At 41.3% G+C, this 20,461-nt stretch overlaps 1 protein-coding gene and 1 long non-coding RNA gene across 2 annotated transcripts; one reads left to right on the top strand and one right to left on the bottom strand.

Moving 5' to 3' along the window:
• Positions 1-1,332: 1,332 nt before the first annotated feature.
• On the bottom strand, positions 1,333-10,223 carry si:ch1073-416d2.4 (coiled-coil domain-containing protein 42 homolog). The gene is made up of 9 exons (XM_024430717.2): positions 9,699-10,223; positions 9,376-9,418; positions 9,092-9,268; positions 8,492-8,649; positions 8,316-8,398; positions 7,951-8,123; positions 3,888-3,998; positions 2,060-2,176; positions 1,333-1,868 (listed from the first exon to the last, which is right to left on the bottom strand). Exons 1-9 carry the CDS (start codon positions 10,037-10,039, stop codon positions 1,698-1,700), a joined length of 1,374 nt encoding a protein of 457 aa, XP_024286485.2. The 5' UTR covers positions 10,040-10,223; the 3' UTR covers positions 1,333-1,697.
• LOC112257158 lies at positions 9,957-18,564 on the top strand. The gene is made up of 4 exons (XR_002954523.2): positions 9,957-10,089; positions 15,986-16,202; positions 17,547-17,716; positions 17,865-18,564. It is a non-coding gene; the product is annotated as an uncharacterized LOC112257158 (long non-coding RNA).
• Positions 18,565-20,461: the final 1,897 nt, after the last annotated feature.

The following is a 20,461-nucleotide window of genomic DNA, read 5'->3' as shown; positions in this document are numbered from 1 at the left end:
AGGTGATCAAATACTTATGTCATGCAATAAAATGCAAATTAATTACTTAAAAATCATGCAATGTGATTTTCTGGATTTTTGTTTTAGATTCCGTCTCTCACAGTTGAATTCTACCTATGATCAAAATTACAGACATGCTACATAAGTAGGAAACACTGCTGATTTTGCAGGTTATCAAATACTTGTTCCCCCCACTGTATATATATTTTTTTTACATTTATCCATTATTTTACCAAGTTGACTGAGAACACATTCTCATTTGCAGCAACAACCTGGGGAATAGTTACATGGGAGAGGAGGGGGGATGAATGAGCCAATTGTAAACTGGGAATTATTAGGTGACCGTGATGGTTTGAGGGCCAGATTGGTAATTTAGCCAGGACACCAGGGTTAACACCCCTACGATACATGCCATGGGATCTTTAATGACCTCAAAGTCAGGACACCCTTTAACGTCCCGCTACACATGGCTGTGTCCTGGGGCATTGGATTATTTATTTTTTTAGACCAGAGGAAAGAGTGCCTCCTACTGGCCCTCCAACACCACTTCCAGCAGCATCTGGTCTCCCATCCAGGGACAGACCAGGACCAACCCTGCTTAGCTTTAGAAGCAAGCCAGCAGTGGTATGCAGGGTGGTATGCTGCATAACTACATATTCTTATTCATTCCTTTACACTTGCGTGTATAAGGTAGTTGTTGTGAAATTGTTCGATTTACTTGTTAGTTATTACTGCATGGTCGGAACTAGAAGCACAAGCATTTCGCTACACTCCCATTAACGTCTGCTAACCATGTGTATGTGACCAATAAAACTTTATTTGATTTTTAATTTTGTCTGTCCACCTTCATAAAGACTAGGTTAGCATGCTACTAAGATAAACATGGCTAACTAAGTAGAAACACATATTTCCACAAATTGTCATCCTGTCTCAAGGCTAAGTGTGTGTCAAAATACAACTGTTGTACGCAATAAAAAGTGGAATGAAATGTAACATCGAAAGACATAATAGATTAAATGTTCGAGCAACAGTACCAACCACAACAACCGGATATTTAGAACTGCCACGTGCTTTGTGTTTAAAGGGACAGTACATTGACAGACAAAAGGGTTAACATTAGTTACCAGTATCTTTGGGACATTGATTATTTTTGTTCGAGGAACCTCCCCGAAATATCCATAAATGGGCCTAGCTTTGTCTGTGTAGGCCTCCTATTGTAGTATTTTCAAACTTCGGTGGATTACAACCACCATAGGAACTTCCCTCAACTTGGTAAATGTTTTACAATTTAACTCCACAATCTTCCTATTTAAAAAAACAACAGCCACAACCCATCTTCAACTGTTTATATTCATAATATCAAAGAGAACTTGTAATATTCTGAAATAAATCAAGCAAACAAATTAATATTTGAATTCATCCTAACAAATTTAAATCATCAATCTTATATTAGGCTATATGAGAAATGCATGTACAACTTCTTTGGAACTACAACCACAGCAATTTCCTTCGTCAGCAACTTTAATTTATCACCACAAAGAACTATACAATTATAACACTACTACAACAACAAGTTGAAAGTAACTTCTATTGCACTCGCATCCTTTACTGTGTCCGTATGCATGTGCGTGCGTGCACTTACATGGTTGTATTTGTGTGTTTCTCCACAAACTCGCAAAAGGTCTATTCGGCATTGATCAACTAGACAGTCCACTCCTCCCACTGGTCTTGCTGGTGCTCTTCAGTTGTGTTTTACTGTTAATGTTTTTGAGTGATCTTCTGTGCTCTGTGGCACTCGTCAATACGGTGCCTGAGTCTATCAGTCGTGTTGCTCTCATCTCGATGTCTGCCCTCTCCAGAATGTATTCCTGTAAATATGGTAAGTAATATAATAAATTGGTAGTTGCAATCTTGATTGGGGAGACAAGATATGATTACAGTATACAAAATCTGGAATTCAGAAGAAAGAAAATATTAAATATTTGATATAAACTAAATGTGAGAACAAATGGGGACTAATTTCAAGGTAAATACTAATAACAATGCAATTAGACATTACCTTTACCATATCCATCATCGTCAGCATGTCTATCTCTTCCAGAGGCCCATAGTGCTGTAAGTAGCACTGCTCTGCAAGGTTCTTCACAGCTAACAGCAGGCAACCCACTTCCTCAACCTGACAAAAAATCAAATCAAATCAAATTTTATTTGTCACATACACATGGTTAGCAGATGTTAGTGCGAGTGTAGCGAAATGCTTGTGCTTCTAGTTCCGACAATGCAGTAATAACCAACAAGTAATCTAGCTAACAATTCCAAAACTACTACCTTATAGACACAAGTGTAAGGGGATAAAGAATATGTACATAAAGATATATGAATGAGTGATGGTACAGAGCGGCATAGGCAAGATACAGTAGATGGTATTGAGTGCAGTATATACATATGAGATGAGTATGTAAACAAAGTGGCATAGTTAAAGTGGCTAGTGATACATGTATTACATAAGGATGCAGTAGATGATATAGAGTACAGTTTATACGTATACATATGAGATGAATAATGTAGGGTATGTAAACATTATATTAGGTAGCATTGTTTAAAGTGGCTAGTGATATATTTTACATCAATTCCCATCAATTCCCATTATTAAAGTGGCTGGAGTTGAGTCAGTGTGTTGGCAGCAGCCACTCAATGTTAGTGGTGGCTGTTTAACAGTCTGATGGCCTTGAGATAGAAGCTGTTTTTCAGTCTCTCAGTCCCAGCTTTGATGCACCTGTACTGACCTCGCCTTCTGGATGATAGCGGGGTGAACAGGTAGTGGCTCGGGTGGTTGCTGTCCTTGATGATCTTTATGGCCTTCCTGTGACATCGGGTGGTGTAGGTGTCCTGGAGGGCAGGTAGTTTGCCCCCGGTGATGCGTTGTGCAGACCTCACTACCCTCTGGAGAGCCTTACGGTTGTGGGCGGAGCAGTTGCCGTACCAGGCGGTGATACAGCCCGACAGGATGCTCTCGATTGTGCATCTGTAGAAGTTTGTGAGTGCTTTTGGTGACAAGCCGAATTTCTTCAGCCTCCTGAGGTTGAAGAGGCGCTGCTGCGCCTTCTTCACGATGCTGTCTGTGTGGGTGGACCAATTCAGTTTGTCTGTGATGTGTACGCCGAGGAACTTAAAACTTACTACCCTCTCCACTACTGTTCCATCGATGTGGATAGGGGGGTGTTCCCTCTGCTGTTTCCTGAGGTCCACAATCATCTCCTTAGTTTTGTTGACGTTGAGTGTGAGGTTATTTTCCTGACACCACACTCCGAGGGCCCTCACCTCCTCCCTGTAGGCCGTCTTGTCGTTGATGGTAATCAAGCCTACCACTGTTGCGTAGTCCGCAAACTTGATGATTGAGTTGGAGGCGTGCGTGGCCACGCAGTCGTGGGTGAACAGGGAGTACAGGAGAGGGCTCAGAACGCACCCTTGTGGGGCCCCAGTGTTGAGGATCAGCGGGGTGGAGATGTTGTTGCCTACCCTCACCACCTGGGGGCGGCCCGTCATGAAGTCCCGTACCCAGTTGCACAGGGCAGGGTCGAGACCCAGGGTCTCGAGCTTGATGACGAGCTTGGAGGGCACTATGGTGTTAAATGCCGAGCTGTAGTCGATGAACAGCATTCTCACATAGGTATTCCTCTTGTCCAGATGGGTTAGGGCAGTGTGCAGTGTGGTTGAGATTGCATCGTCTGTGGACCTATTTGGGCGGTAAGCGAATTGGAGTGGGTCTAGGGTGTCAGGTAGGGTGGAGGTGATATGGTCCTTGACTAGTAGGTGAGAGAGGTGGAGTGGAGTTTATTATGGTATTATTATTGGTTATTATTGTAAAATGGTGGTGGTGCTCAGACCTGGTCTCTGGACTGGCCTTGGTGCATCATCAGTTTTATCTCAGTCTGGTTGTTCTTCTCCTTGGCTCTGTCCCATTGGGTCTGCAGTTCAGACAGCTCCCTGTTCATCATCTGCCTCCGACGAGGGAAGAGCACACAGTCTAAAGCTTACTACAAGCTCTACGCAGACACAATATTATTGTATTTTTTTGTACTTTTTACATTTTACAAACATATACGGAAGTTGGATTATACATTTGAAATGCGTATTTAGAAAAGTGAATAACCAAGTACACAGGTTTTTTTAAATGCATACATTAAACAATGCCAGAGGCCTTATACAAAACATTCAGAACACCTGCTCTTTCCATGACAGACTGACCAGGTAAATCCAGGTGAAAGCTATGATCCCTTATTGATGCCACTTGTTAAATTCACTTCAATCATATGAAGAGGAGACTGGTTAAAGAAGGATTTTAAGGATTTTAAGCCTTGAGACAATTGAGACATGGATTGTGTACTGTGTGTGTGCCATTCAGAGGGTGAATGGGCAAGACAAAAGATTGAAGTGCCTTTGAACGGATATGGTAGTAGGCGCCAGGCGCACCGGTTTGTGTCAAGAACTGCAACAGTGCTGGGTTTTTCATGCTCAACAATTTCCCGTGTGTATCAAGAATGGTCCACCACCCAAAGAACATCCAGTCAACTTGACACAACTGTGGGAAGCATTAGAGTCAACATGGGCCAGCATACCTGTAGAACGCTTTCAACACCTTGTAGAGTCCATGCCCTGATGAATTGAGGCTGTTCTAACTCAATATTAGAAAGGCATTCCTATACACTGGTATACTCAGTGTATAGTAAATTAGTGCCTTCCAAAAGTATTCACACCCCTTGACTTTTTCTACATTTTGGTGTGTTACAGGCTGAATTTAAAATGGATTTTAGAATTTAAATTAATGATATTTAATAAGCTTATGTATCGACCTTCGTCAGAGCCGTGAGATCGATACGTAAGCGAATTAAATATCAGTGATACTATCAAGAGCAGTGTGCGATTTCCTTTTTCCTTCATCTTGTTCAATTGTTGCCATGCACCTGAAAATTAGATTGCTCAGGTGTGCGAGTGCCTTATGAATTTAAATGAATAAAAAATGAAAAGCTGAAATTTCTTGAGTCAAGTATTCAACCCCTTTGTAATGGCAAGCCTAAATATATTCAGAAGTAAAAATGTGCTTTACTCACATAATCTGTAACAAGTCGCACAGCTGTAATCGCTGCCAAAGGTGCTTCTAAAAAGTATTGACTTGGGTGTGAATACTTCTGTAAATGACATCAATTCATTTGCTAAAATTTCAAAAAACATGTTTTTACTTTGTCATTATGGGGTATTGTGTGCCGATGGGTGAGAAAAAATGTGATTTATTCATTTTAGAAAAAAGCAAGCTCTCTTTGAAAAATAAATAAGAGCGTAGTCTTCAAAAATCTGCATTTGTGTTTTCAACATACACTACATATACAAAAGTTTGAGGACATCCCTTCAAATTAGTGGATTCGGCTATTTCAGCCACACCCGTTGCTGACAGGTGTATAAAATCGAGCACACCGCCATGCAATCTCCATAGACAAACACTGGCAGTAGAATGGCCTTACTGAAGAGCTCAGTGACTTCCAACGTGGCACTGTCATAGGATGCCACCAGTCAGTTCGTCAAATTTATGCCCTGCTAGAGCTGCCCCAGTAAGTGCTGTTATTGTGAAGTGGAAACGTCTAGGAGAAGCAACGGCTCAGCCGCAAAGTGGTAGGCCACACAAGCTCACAGAATGGAATCACCAAGTGCTGAAGCGCAGTTGCAACACTCACTACCGAGTTCCAAACTTCCTCACGAAGCAACGTCAGCACAAACAATTAGTCGGGAGCTTCAAGAATTGTGTTTCTATTGCCGAACAGCCACACACAAGCCTAAGATCACCATGCATCGGCAGGACTGGAGTAAAGCTCGCCACCATTGGAATTTGTAGCAGTGGAAATGCCTTCTCTGAAGTGATGAATCACCATCTGGTAGTCCAACAGACAAATCTGGGTTTGTCAGATGCCAGGAGATCGCTACCTGCCCCAATGCATATTGACAACTGTAAAGTTTGGTGGGGGATGAATAATGGTCTGGGGCTGTGTTTCGTGGTTTGGGCTAGGCTCCTTAGTTCCAGTGAAGGGAAATCTTAACTCTACAGCATACAATGACATTCTAGATGATTATGTGCTTCCAACATTGTGGTAACAGTTTGGGGAAGGCCCTTTCCTGTTTCAGCATGACAACGCCCCACTGCACAAAGCGAGTTCCATACAGACACAGTTTATCGAGATCGGTGTAGAAGAACTTGACAGGCCTGCACAGAGCCATGACCTCAACCCCATCAAACACCTTTGGGATGAATTGGAACACTGCCTGCGAGCCAGGCCTAATCGCCCAACATCAGTTCCCAACTTCACTAAAGCTCTTGTGGCTGAATGGAAGCACGTCCCCGCAACAATGTTCCAACATCTATTAGAAAGCCTTCCCAGAAGAGTGGAGGCTGTTATAGCAGCAAAGGGGGGACTAACTCCATATTAATTTCCATGATTTTGTAATGAGATGTTCGACGAACGAGACTTTTGGTCCACATACTTTTGGTCGCTTGGGTCCTTGATCTGATCTATAGGCTATATACAATGGGGCAAAACAGTATTTAGTCAGCCACCAATTATGCAAGTCCTCCCACTTAAAAAGATGAGAGAGGCCTGTAATTTTCATCATAGGTACACTTCAACTATGACAGACAAAATGAGGAAAAAAATCCAGAAAATCACATTATAGGATTTTTTATGAATTTATTTTCCACCATAATTTGGAAATAAATTCATAAAAAATCCTATGGTCTGATAAGGGGGATCACTCTTCTGGGACATTGTTATGAGGAAGGAGTTCTTATGTCTTTTGATCAGCTGAAACAGAAATACCACTTGCCTAACAGGGACTTCTTTAGCTACCTACAACTACAAAACTTTATTAGGGTGACTCTTAAGGGACAATGGAACCTACCTAAGATGTCACCTATTGAACATCTCTGCCACGCAGACCAACCACTGTTCAAGACCATTTCCCGTGTATGCGATGCTCTTATGTCAGGAATAACACTGCCTGGGCTAGATAAACCCTGACTTAGATGGGGAAAAGATCTGGGTATTGATCTTGATGAGGATCTATGGAGTGACCTATGCAGGGATGGTGTTACATCCACATTGAACTCCAGATACAGACTGATCCAGTTTAATTTCCTCCATCAGCTCTATATCACCCCATCTAGACTGCACAAGTTCAACCCAGATATCTCCTCCCTATGTTTTAGATGTGGCTCAGATGAAGGAACATTCCTCCATTCCACTTTGCAGTGTTCAAAACTACACGGTTTCTGGCAGGGGGTATGCGATACCATATCCTCAATTCACGGGGTTGCATTCCCTTTAGACCCGGAGGTCTGTCTACTGGGTAACTTTACTAACACCAATCTTAGGCAAAGCCATACTATAAAGCTAACAGAAATATTGCTAGCGATTGCCAAGAAATGTATTGCCTTGAAATGGAAATTGGATTCCTCCCTGCCAGTTGCAATGTGGCTATCGGAAGTTAATAGTTGTATCCCTTTGGAGAAAATCACTTACTGCTTGAGGAATAAGTTAGACATTTTACAGAATTTGGCAACCTTTTATTGACTATATGGAGAATCTCCCCCCACATCTCATTGTTTGAATCTCTATATAATCCTCACATAATGTTTCACACGTATAATATGTAGCCTACGGCAGGTGATCCAATGTCTCGTTATTATTTTTTTCTTATTGTATGTTTGTATATATAATTATTAAAAAAAAAAAAAAAATTACGCTCGTCTGTTACTGTCACTTTGTCCTATCGTTGTCTAATATCTTTTCACTTTTGTTTTGAATGTTCTTAATTGGAAAATGCAAAAATAAAATATTTTTTTTAAAACCTGGAATGAAAAGGTGTGTCCAAACGTTTGATTGGTACTGTACGTGAATGTCTGACCAGCTTGTTGGTGTTATGCTCCTGCTTCAGGCTGTCCAGGCTGCGCTGGCCCTGCTCCAGCTCTTCCACCAGCTGGCCCAGGCGCTCCACCAGGTCCTGATGAGTGAGGGACAGGGTATCATGGCGCCGAATGATGGGCATCACCAGGGAATCTGCCCCATACTCCAGGTAATCTGCATTCACAGGCAGGTTAAGAAACAAACATACTTATTGTATTGTACCTCACAACCAACACTGTCATTTTATGTTTATTTGTTGCAGGCAACAATCCAATCCAATAGTTTTCTAGATCTAGGTATTGATTCAACTAAAATAATCAACTAAGAAAATACAGTATATTCAACTACAAAAAAACATGAACTTACTCTCCGGGAGAAAATCTAACATTTTCATCATGTAGTCTTCGTACATTTTATACTTGGTCACCCTGTCCTTTAAATACTGCTGCCTGTAGGGATTGGGGGAAAAAATATCAGATGAAGAGGGACCAACAAGTATTTGTGCAAGAAATTTCCCAATCCAAAAACCAGCTCCCATTCACCTGGCCTGCAGTTTTTCCAGCTGTTCAGTGAACTCCTCTTTCTCGTTCTGCTTCAGATCGTTCTGCTTCCTTGCTGCCTGGTACTTCTTCAGGGCCCGACGGCGCTTTACCTCATTGTCCTCAACAAACTTCTCAAATTTCTTAGCTCTGTCTTTAGTCTGGGTGAGATCATAAACCCAAAGAAAAGAGTCAAGAGATGACGTACACATAAGCAGGTCAATACTGTATATCTTGGTTCTATGTTAAGCCTATACAGTATCTGTATCATTTCACCTGTCCATGGATTTGAAATGCCTTAGCTCATCGTGAATTGTGTATTATAAACTAGGTGGTTCGAGCCCTAAATGCTGATTGGCTGAAAGCCGTGGTATACCACAGGTATGACAACATTTTATTATTACTGCTCTTACATTGGTACATTGGTAACCAGTTAATAATAGCAATACGGTTTGTCTGGGAAGTGTAATATATGGCCAATATATCACAGCTATGGGCTGTGTCCTAGCACTCCGCGTTGTTGTGCAGAAGAACAGCCCTTAGCCGTGGTATATTGGTCATATACCACACCCTCTTGGGACTTATTCCTTAAATGTAACTCACCGCCTGCTGTTTCAGCTCTAGCTCTGCCTTCCTCTGTGCAAGGGCCTGCATGCGGCCTTTGAATTCCTGTCGTTTCTGTGCCAGCTGCCTATCTACTTCATCCACCTCCACCTGCTTCTTCAGGACGAGGGTTCTCTGTAATGTGTTCACTCCTGTCTCCAGGACTCTGCTAGCGGTCTACATGGGAAATCACTAGTCACAAGAATACTTAACATCAAATATATCTACACCAAGACACTGGCCTATGTTTCGTGTTCAAATAAAATCTAATTAGGACTACTTACCTCTGTTATAACAGGTATGTGATTGACATTTTCATCTTCTTGTCTATGTCAGGGAAAATATATAATCCAAACGTTTAATGGCAATGTAGTGCTGAAATTGGTCATCCATTACAACTAAACTTGAGCTGCATAATTGTGCAATATAATTAAAATGCCAATCATGATGCATCCAATTGTCATGGACCTAAAATATGATTATTCAATTCAAGTTTATCAACACATAATGATTGTGGCCAGAAGGATTAGCAAAACTGAAGGTGAACAGATGGGCTATAATTATCGTGCATAATGCATAAGATTATAAAAGTTGATTGTAAACATACCTAGTATCCTCAAATTGCGTTACAAAAATGTTTTTCATTCTATTCTCCACTTTCAGCTTTAGACGAGGATCACCTTTATTTATACAAGGAAGAGTCTCCATATTTTTAGGCGTTGCAACTTTTATTTTAGAAAATAAGTGATCCTTGAGAGTGAACAGAACTCCAATAAGATTATAAAACGCAGCATTTGTTGTGTTCCTGAAAGAATTTTTCCGTGCACACGAACAAGAGAGCAACAAAAGTCTTCCGGATTGGGTGTCCTCCTGAATTTGTGTTACATGTTGCCGAGGAACCAGGGGGAGGGGAGAGGGAATGCGAGGTGATCGTTTCCCGGTTGACATAGCAACTGCCCGGGAGGCGTTCTAATTCACCGATGGAAAGCAACTGAAAGGTACTCCACAAAAGACAGTCGCCTTTATAAATTGTTAAGCCTGACATTGCGAACACATCATAAACTTTGTCTCAATCTAAATAGAATCATTCTTATACATTAGATTTTAAATTCAGTACCTGTCAAAAGTTTGGATGCACCTACTCTAGGCCTTTCTATGGAGTTTTTCCTACACCTGCATTGCTTTCTGTTTTGGGGTTTTAGGCTGGGTTTCTGTACAGCACTTTGTGACATTAGCTGATGTAAGAAGGGCTTTAAATAACTGTGATTAAAGTTAACTCTCATTAAAGCGTTTTTCTTTATTCTTACTATTTTCTACATTGTAGAATAATAGTGAAGACATCAACACTATGAAATAACACATATGTAGTAACCCAAAAAGTATTAAACAAATCAAAACATATTTTAGATTCTTCAAAGCAGCCACCCTTTGCCTTGATGACAGCTTTGCACACTCTTGGCATTCCCTCAACCAGCTTCACCTGGAATGCTTTTCCAGCGGTCTTTGAAGGAGTTCCCACATGTGCTGAGCACTTGTTGGCTGCTTTTCCTTCACTCTGCGGGTCGGGTGATTGTGGAGGCCAGGTCATCTGATGCAGCACTCCATCACTCCCCTTCTTGGTCAAATAGCCCTTACACATCCTGGAGGTCTGTTTTGCGTCATAGTCCTGTTGAAAAAACATTTATAGTCCCACTAAAGTGCAAACCAGATGGGATGGCATATCACTGCAGTATGCTGTGATAGCCATGCTGGTTAAATGTGTCTTGAATTCTAAATCAATCACAGACAGTGTCACCAGAAAATCTCCTCCATGCTTCATGGTGGGAACCACACATGCAGAAATCTGTTTACTTACTCTGCGTCTCACAAAGACACGACGGTTGGACTCATCAGACCAAAGTACAGATTTCCAACGGTCTAATGTCCATTGCTCATGTTTCATGGCCCATGCAAGTCTCTTTTTCTTATGGGTGTCCTTTAGAAGGGGTTTCTTTGCAGCAATTTGACCATGAAGGACTGATTCACGCAGTCTCCTCTGAACAGTTGATGTGTCTGTTACTTGAACGCTGTGAGGTGCAGTTCACTCTAATGAACTTATCCTCTGCAGCAGAGGTAATTCTGGGTCTTCCTTTCCTGTGGCGGTCCTCATGAGAGTCAATTTCATCATAGGGCTTGGTGGTTTTTGTGACTGCACTTGAAGAAACGTTCAAAGTTCTTGACATTTCCGCATTGACTGACCTTCATGTCTTAAACTGTCTTGGACTGTCTTTTCTCTTTGCTTGTTCTTGCCATAATATGAACTTGGGGTTTTACCAAATAGGGCTCTCTTCTATATACCACCCCTACCTTGACACAACACAACTGATTGGCTCAAACGCATTAAGAAGGAAAGAAATTCCAGAAATGAACTTTTAACAAGGCACACCTGTTAATTGAAATGCATTCCAGGTGACCTCATGAAGCTGGTTGAGATAATGCCAAGAGTGTGCTAGCTGTCATCAAGGTGGCTACTTTAAAGAATATAAAATATAAAATGGCTACTTTAAAGAATCTCAAATATAAAATATATTTTGGTTTTTGTAACACCTTTCTGGTTACTACATGATTCCATATGTGTTATTTCATCGTTTTAATGTCTTCACTATTATTCTACAGTGTAGAAAATAGTAAAAATAAAGAAAAACCCTGGAATTAGTAGGCATGTCCAAACTTTTGCCTGGTACTATATATAGATATCTGCATGCATGGTCAATAACTGTAAGGTATCCAGCCTCTTGATCGGTGCCAGCATTTTTCTTGATTCTATATTGACTTCAGATAGTTTTCCAGATGAGTTTTCCAGATGAGACCAGGATCTAGTTCATCAACCTAGCCTCAGAGCATTTCATATTATTCTGTATGTAAATCCGAGACACTCCATTTAGTATGATATGTTACATTTTGTATGGTATGTATTAATTTGTGGATGTCCATTACCCATTTCGTATTATATGTTACGAATTTGCAAAACGTACAATATGTTACAAATGTGCCAAATCAAATGTTATTTGTCACATACACATGTTTAGCAGATGTTATTGCAGGTGTAATGAAATTGCTTGTGTTTCTAGGTCCAACAGTGCAGTAATATGTAACAATACACATAATCTAAGGTAAAAGAATGGAATTAAGAACATATACATTTTTGGATGAGCAATGTCAGAGTGGCATAGACTAAGATACAGTAGAATAGTATAGAATACAGTATATACATATGAGATGAGTAATGCAAAATATGTAAACATTATTAAAGTGGCCAGTGATTTCAAGTATATGTATATAGGGCAGCAGCCTCTAATGTGCTAGTGATGGCTATATATATATACACTGCTCAAAAAAATAATGGGAACACTAAAATAACACATCCTAGATCTGAATGAATGAAATATTCTTATTAAATACTTTTTTCTTTACATAGTTGAATGTGCTGACAACAAAATCACACAAAAATGATCAATGGAAATCAAATTTATCAACCCATGGAAGTCTGGATTTGGAGTCACACTCAAAATTAAAGTGGAAAACCACACTACAGGCTGATCCAACTTTGATGTAATGTCCTTAAAACAAGTAAAAATGAGGCTCAGTAGTGTGTGTGGCCTCCACGTGCCTGTATGACCTCCCTACAGCGCCTGGGCATGCTCCTGATGAGGTGGCGGATGGTCTCCTGAGGGATCTCCTCCCAGACCTGGACTAAAGCATCCGCCAACTCCTGGACAGTCTGTGGTGCAACGTGGCATGGTGGATGGAGCGAGACAGGATGTCCCAGATGTGCTCAATTGGATTCAGGTCTGGGGAACGGGCGGGCCAGTCCATAGCATCAATGCCTTCCTCTTGCAGGAACTGCTGACACACTCCAGCCACATGAGGTCTAGCATTGTCTTGCATTAGGAGGAACCCAGGGCCAACCGCACCAGCATATGGTCTCACAAGGAGTCTGAGGATCTCATCTCGGTACCTAATGGCAGTCAGACTACCTCTGGTGAGCACATGGAGGGCTGTGCGGCCCCCCAAAGAAATGCCACACCACACCATGACTGACCCACCGCCAAACCGGTCATGCTGGAGGATGTTGCAGGCAGCAGAACGTTCTCCACGGAGTCTCCAGACTGTCACATCTGTCACGTGCTCAGTGTGAACCTGCTTTCATCTATGAAGAACACAGGGTGCCAGTGGCGAATTTGCCAATCTTGATGTTCTCTGGCAAATGCCAAACGTCCTGCACGGTGTTGGGCTGTAAGCACAACCCCCACCTGTGGACGTCGGGCCCTCATACCACCCTCATGGAGTCTGTTTCTGACCGTTTGAGCAGACACATGCACATTTGTGGCCTGCTGGAGGTCATTTTGCAGGGCTCTGGCAGTGCTCCTCCTGCTCCTCCTTGCACAAAGGCGGAGGTAGCGGTCCTGCTGCTGGGTTGTTGCCCTCCTACGGCCTCCTCCACGTCTCCTGATGTACTGGCCTGTCTCCTGGTAGCGCCTCCATGCTCTGGACACTACTCTGACAGACACAGCAAACCTTCTTGCCACAGCTCACATTGATGTTTCATCCTGGATGAGCTGCACTACCTGAGCCACTTGTGTGGTGTTGTAGACTCCGTCTCATGCTACCACTAGAGTGAAAGCACCGCCAGCATTCAAAAGTGACCAAAACATCAGCCAGGAAGCATAGGAACTGAGAAGTGGTCTGTGGTTGTCACTTGCAGAACCACTCCTTTATTGGGAGTATCTTGCTAATTGCCTATAATTTCCACCTGTTGTCTATTCCATTTGCACAACAGCATGTGAAATGTATTGTCAATCTGTGTTGCTTCCTAAGTGGACAGTTTGATTTCACAGAAGTGTGATTTACTTGGAGTTACATTGTGTTGTGTTTTTTGAGCAGTATGTATGCGTGTATATATATATATATATATTTTTTTTTTAGTTTTACCTTTAAGTCAGTTAAGAACAAATTCTTATTTTCAATGATGGCCTAGGAACAGTGGGTTAACTGCCTTGTTCAGGGGCAAAATGACAGATTTTTACCTTGTCAGCTCTGGGATTTGATACAGCAACCTTTTGGTTTTTAGTCCAACACTCTATGTACAATATGTTACGAATTTGATAAAAGTATAATATGTTACGAGTTCTAGCTAGGTGGCTAATGTTAGCTAGCTGGCTAACGTTAGCTAGGCTAGGGGTTAAGGTTAGGATTCGGGGAAGGGTTAGCTAAAAGGGTTAGGGTTAGATTAGCTAACATGCTAAGTAGTTGCAAAATAGCTAAAAAGTAGTAAGTAGTTAAAGTTGCTAATTACCTAAAATGCTAAGTTGTAAGTGATGAGATTCAAACTCGCAACCTTTGTGTTGCTAGACATTATCATTATATACCCACCCATCTAACCCAAAAAGTTGCTAATTACCTAAAGTGCTAAAGTTGTCCGTGATGAGATTCAAACTGTCAACCTTTTGGGTTGCTGGACATTCGCATTATACACCCATCCATCCCGACCAACCACCCTTCTTTCATTTTTGCTTTAAGTAACTATCTGTCTTATGTAACCATACCAAAGGTATGTTTTGGGATTCATGTTTACTGTGTTAAGTCTAGTCTGTGAGACCAGGCTGAGTTCATTTGACACCAAAAATGAAATATTTTATTACAGCCAAGTCAGTAGGCTACAGTTTCAATTTAACAAAGTATCAACTGAATACCACTTTGGTTTGCAATGGGTAGTTTATAATCTACACCGCAACCATTTCCAACAGTGTCTGTCAACAACTGATGCTCTGCAATTTTCAGAAAATATAATTGAGCAAGTTGCTAAACCTGTTTTAAGGAGATTTGTTGATACATCAGAAAGGCAGTAATTATTACGTTTAGAACTTAAAGCCAGGATTTTCTCCCTCATCAGAAGTAACCATTATGCTGGTTACAGTGGTGGTGTCATGTTTTAAGATGTAATGGTATGAAATTGAATCTTGACCAGACCAAGACACATTTACTAGACTGTGAAGACTTGACAGTTAGACAGGAAATAGCAATCAGTACCAATGAACCCACAGCCTTAACCAGTATTATTGTCTAATAACAGATATTGGAGATATGCTTTGGGGTGCTCTGAAGTAGGAATATTATTCTGAGACTGTCAGAGAGAGCTTTGGGAATTCAAAGATGGAGAAATGCAGCATTAACTTCATAATACGTATGTTTATCTATAAATATGTTTTACACTTTGTCTGAAAAATTGTTTTATATACTGGAGCAGGCTTTTTTGTTCCCCAATACATTTTAACATTGCCTTTTTGCAGAGCTAATCTTATTTCTGGATGTTGACTGTTTATTTTCTTATCACTGAGTGATTATCTTATGTGTCAATAAAGTTGTATAGATATCACCAGGGACTGTAATTCAAGCTGTTGTGTGTGTGATTGTAATACTCCTTCATCACCACTGCCATAGCCATGTAAGCCCTCAAAGCAGAGAGGCCTTTAATAAGAGCAGTGGAATCAAGTGGAACCAAACAAAGCTAAACATGCATCACCACTGCGGGGGCTACTTGCTCCCTAGTCTGGCAGCACAGATAGCTGTTCTCTCTCCCAACAGAAGTGCCTGGCTCTTAGGTTACTCCACATGTGGAAAACCTATGACAGTGTACATTATTTGTTTCAGGATTTAACATTTTCTGCCTTTGATTTTGCATGCCACCTCTTTCATGAATCAAGGTGATGCAGCTCAATTTTGTTGTGCACTCTCATTTCGCCCTTCTTATTTCATGACTGCAGGATTTTAAAGGGAAATTCTTAATTCTATGTTTGACTGAGAGCTATATTTTGTTTTATGATGAATTCATTCATGCTTTCAACTTCCATCCAGGTCCCTGTGTTGCAACTCCAGGACCAACACTCGGTTATGAGGACAACAGGGAAGGGCTGGATAACCTAGTTGTTTAGGGCAATATAGTGACCACCAATGTGACCTTCCCAGACAGCCTGTCCATAACACTATGCCAGAGACTAAATATTGAAGATAACGCAGACATATCTAACCATCAGACTCTGCCTACAATCCCCTCATCCATCAAGATGTTAAGGTGAGTCCTTACAAAGAAGATATGTCCTGTATGTATTCTTATTCCCTCTCTTGTCTAATTGAGTCTATTCTACTATCTCCAACATTCTGCAGGAGTTAGTTTAACTTAATTTTATTTAATATAGTTTCAACCAAGATAATATAAATAAATACCTGAACCCCTATCACTCACTATATGGTGGGATATACAGCAGCCATAGGCATCAAACTCTGAAGAGCATCATGTGGTAACAGGCAATAGGCACTTATACTCATATTGTTATGATTTCCATGCTGTTCAGCATTTTTGCACAGATGCTATATGGTAAAGAAGCAATAATGTGACTTTTTTCCGAATGGAGTTGGGTTAATCATTTTGTTCAAATAACCAGGGCCATTTTTTACATTTGAAAATTCCAGTCAAATTAATATAACACCTATTTTTAATGTACCAAAATATAAAAACACCTGCCTGTTTGCAAATGTCATAATAAAAACTAACGGGGTAATGGAGAACAGATGCCCAAAGTATCCTGATGCAATTTGCCTTTATCTTTGGGCGGAGGATGCTGGAGTGCCTTCACATGTCAATACGGTCCTAAAATAATCTCAGAATGCACCGCTGAGCCCTGGCTATCCTCCCCCCGCTGCTGTCATTGCTCGACCGCTGCTCTGCCGCGTGTCCTCTACAACGCGTGTGGATGCGCTAAAATAATGAGATTTTTTTATTCTGAGTATCTATCGCAATTTTTTATGATGGGAACAAGAGCAACCCGTCTTTAGGTAAAGTATACAACGATGTTGTTCCCGAGTGGCGCAGCGGTTTAAGGCAATGTATCTCAGTCACTAGACCCTGATTCGATTCCAGGTTGTATCACAACCGGCCATAATTGGGAGTCCCATAGGGCTGCGCACAATTGCCTCAACGTCGTTCGGGCTAGGGTTTGGCCGGTTGGCAGTCATTGTAAATACTAATTTGTTGTTAATTGACTTTCCTAGGTAAATAAGGGTTAAATATAAAAATGCGTTGATCGGCAACGGCAGAAAGACTTGCCGATCAAGTCAGCTGAGTGAGTATTTTGTTAATTGTGAAGCGCAGGGCAATCCCCGTGGACTGAATTAGTGGGGTCTGTTTCAGTCTATTAAACATTTATATTTTATATAATTAATTATAATATTTATTGATTTACAAGGACCCTACATTATTTCCATTATATCTAAACACTAGAAAATAAAATCACAGACTTGCTTACTCTTTATTTAAAAACATGAACAACTAGATTTATGAGAGAACTCGGTATCACAAACCTGCATCAATTACATTCTGCATTGTCTCCAAGTCATTTGCCTTCCCTTTTCATTGTAGAGATGTAGATCCAACAGTGTTTGCCATCCAGAGAGGAGATGCTCAAGCTGTGAAAGAGCTGTCAGTGACTGCACCACTCAGCCTGACGAAAGAGAACAAAGAAGGATAAATACCTTTGCATGAGGCTGCATATTGTGGCCAAGCTGAATATATCAAGGCACTGCTGAAAGGTACACATTGAAAGCTTAATTTTTACAGTCTTTAAATGCAAATCCTTGCCTTTGTTAATGGGGCTCAATTAAATTGGGGTTGAATTATAGACTGGATGTTAAAGCATGTTAAAGCATTTTGTTTATGTGTATATTATTTCCCCTCCAGCACAACCAGGATTAGTTGACAAGCGCACCCTCTAAGAACAGGCTGCTCTCCTCCTGTCATTTTCCATGCAACAACTGTCATGTGTGCAATGCCTCCTACAGGCAGGGCCAGATCCTGACATCAGCAGCAAGAACAAAGAGACTTCCCTATACAAAGGTACAGCACCCTACGTGGCTATAGCATGTACGATAATGGCTTTGAGGAATATGTAGTACTGAAGCATGGTGTCTTCTGCCAGTCTGTCTAACCCAATGTTCTCTGATGCCTTCTAGCGTGTGAGTGGGAGAACGTGGACATTTTTTTAAATGTATTTTTATTTTACCTTTATTTAACCTTAACAATCACGGGCCTACCCTGGCAAAACCCTGACGACGCTGGGCCAATTGTGCTACGCCGGGCCAATTGTGCTACGCCCTATGGGACTTCCAATCACGGTCAGATGTGATTCAGCCTGGATTCAAACCAGGGACTGTAGTGTCGCCTCTTGCACTGAGATGTAGTGCCTTAGACCACTGCGCCACTCGGGAGCCCCAAATGGTGAGCCTCATCCTGTCATTCGGTGCCACAGTGAACCAGAGGTGTAACCGGGGCTGGACAGCCCTCCACAAGGCAGTGTGCAGGGACAACATAGAGATTTGGTATTTTATTAGGATCCTATTAGCTGTTGCAAAAGCAGCAGCTACTCTTCCTGGGGTCCACACAAAACATGACATAATACAGAACATCAATAGAATAGACAAGAACAGCTCAAGGACTACAGAGCTACATACATTTTTTTTAAAGGCACACGGAGGCCTATATATCAATGCATACACACAAACTATCTAGGTCAAATAGGGGAGAGGCGTTGTGCCGTGAGGTGTTGCTTTATCTTCTTTTTTTAAAACCAGGTTTGCTGTTTATTTGAACAATATGAGATGGAAGGAAGTTCCACGCAATAAGGGCTCTATATAATACTGTATGCTTTCTTGAATTTGTTCTGGATTTGGGGACTGTGAAAATACCCATGGTGGCATGTATGGTGGGATAAGTGTGTGTGTCAGGGCTGTGTGTAAGTTGACTTTGCAAACAATTTGGGATTTCCAACACATTAATGTTTCTTATAAAAAGAAGTGATGCAGTCATTCTCTCCTCAACTCTTAGCCAAGAGAGACTGGCATGCATAGTATTTATATCAGCCCTCTGATTACAATGAAGAGCAAGACATGCTGCTCTGTTCTGGGCCAGCAGCAGCTAACTAGGTATTTCCTTGCAGCACTGGACCATGCCTGGACAATAATCAAGATTAGAGCCTGGAGAACTTGCAGTTTGGAGTGTGGTGTCAAAAAAGCAAAGCAAGTCTTTATTACGGACAGACATCTCCCCATCTTTACAACCATTTAATCTATATGTTTTGACCATGACAGGTTACAATCTAAAATAATGCCAAGTAATTGAACCTCTAAGCTTGTTCAATAGCCACACCATTCATTACCAGATTCAGCTGAGGTCCAGAACTTAAGGAATGATTTGTACCAAATGCAATGCTCTTAGTTTTAGAGATGTTCAGGATCAGTATATTACTGTCAACCCATTTCAAAACAGACTCTAGTCTTTAAGGGTTTCAGTTACTTCATTAGCTGTGGTTGCTGATGTGTACAGTGCCTTGTGAAAGTATTCACCCCCTTCCTATTTTGTTTTCTTACAACCTGGAATTAAAATATATTTTTAGGGGTTTGTGTCATTTGATTTACACAACATGCCTACCACTTTGAAGATGCAAAATATGTTTTATTGTGAAACAAACAAGAAATACGTTTTTTTTTAAATGGAAAACTTGAGCGTGCATAACTATTCACCTCCCCAAAGACAATACTTTGTAGAGCCACCTTTTGCAGCAATTACAGCTGCAAGTCTCTTGGGGTATGTCTCTGTAAGCTTGGCACATCTAGCCACTGAGATTTTTGCCCATTCATCAAGACAAAACTGCTCCAGCTCCTTCAAGTCGGATGGGTTCCGCTGGTGTACAGCAATCTTTTAGTCATACCACAGATCCTCAATTGGATTGAGGTCTGGGCTTTGACTAGGCCATTCCAAGACATTTAAATGTTTTCCCTTAAACCACTTGAGTGTTGCTTTAGCAGTATACTTAGGGTCATTGTCCTGCTGGAATGTGAACCTCCGTCCCAGTCTCAAATCTCTGGAAGACTGAAACAGGCTTCCCTCAAGAATATCCCTGTATTTAGCGCCATCCATCATTCCTTCAATTCTGACCCGTTTCCCAGTCCCTGCTGATGAAAAACATCCCCACAGCATGATGATGCTGCCCCCACCATGCTTCACTGTGGGGATGGTGTTCTCGGGGTGATGAGAGGTGTTAGGTTTGCGCCAGACATAGCATTTTCCTTGATGGCCAAAAAAAATAATTTTAGTCTCATCTGACCAGAGTACCTTCTTCCATATGTTTGGGGAGTTTCCCACACGCCGTTTGGCAGACACCAAACTTGTTTGCTTCTTTCTTTCATTAAGCAATGGCTTTTTCTGGCCACTCTTCCGTAAAGCCACGCTCTGTGGAGTGTACGGCTTAAAGTGGTCCTATGGACAGATACTCCAATCTC

Source organism: Oncorhynchus tshawytscha, linkage group LG08, assembly GCF_018296145.1.
Source record: "Oncorhynchus tshawytscha isolate Ot180627B linkage group LG08, Otsh_v2.0, whole genome shotgun sequence".
In the NCBI taxonomy this organism is placed as follows: Eukaryota; Metazoa; Chordata; class Actinopteri; order Salmoniformes; family Salmonidae; genus Oncorhynchus; species Oncorhynchus tshawytscha.
The sequence above is the reverse complement of the archived record's forward strand: the minus strand, read 5'-3'. Positions and strand labels throughout refer to the sequence as shown.

Coding starts and splice junctions, on each gene's coding strand:
- si:ch1073-416d2.4 (XM_024430717.2), bottom strand. CDS start 10,039: ATGTCAACCGGGAAACGATCACCTCGCATTCCCTCTCCCCTCCCCCTG. Junction 9,419..9,698: donor ACGCAATTTGAGGATACTAG/GTATGTTTACAA, acceptor TCCCTGACATAG/ACAAGAAGATGAAAATGTCA. Junction 8,124..8,315: donor GTTAGATTTTCTCCCGGAGA/GTAAGTTCATGT, acceptor CTGTGAATGCAG/ATTACCTGGAGTATGGGGCA.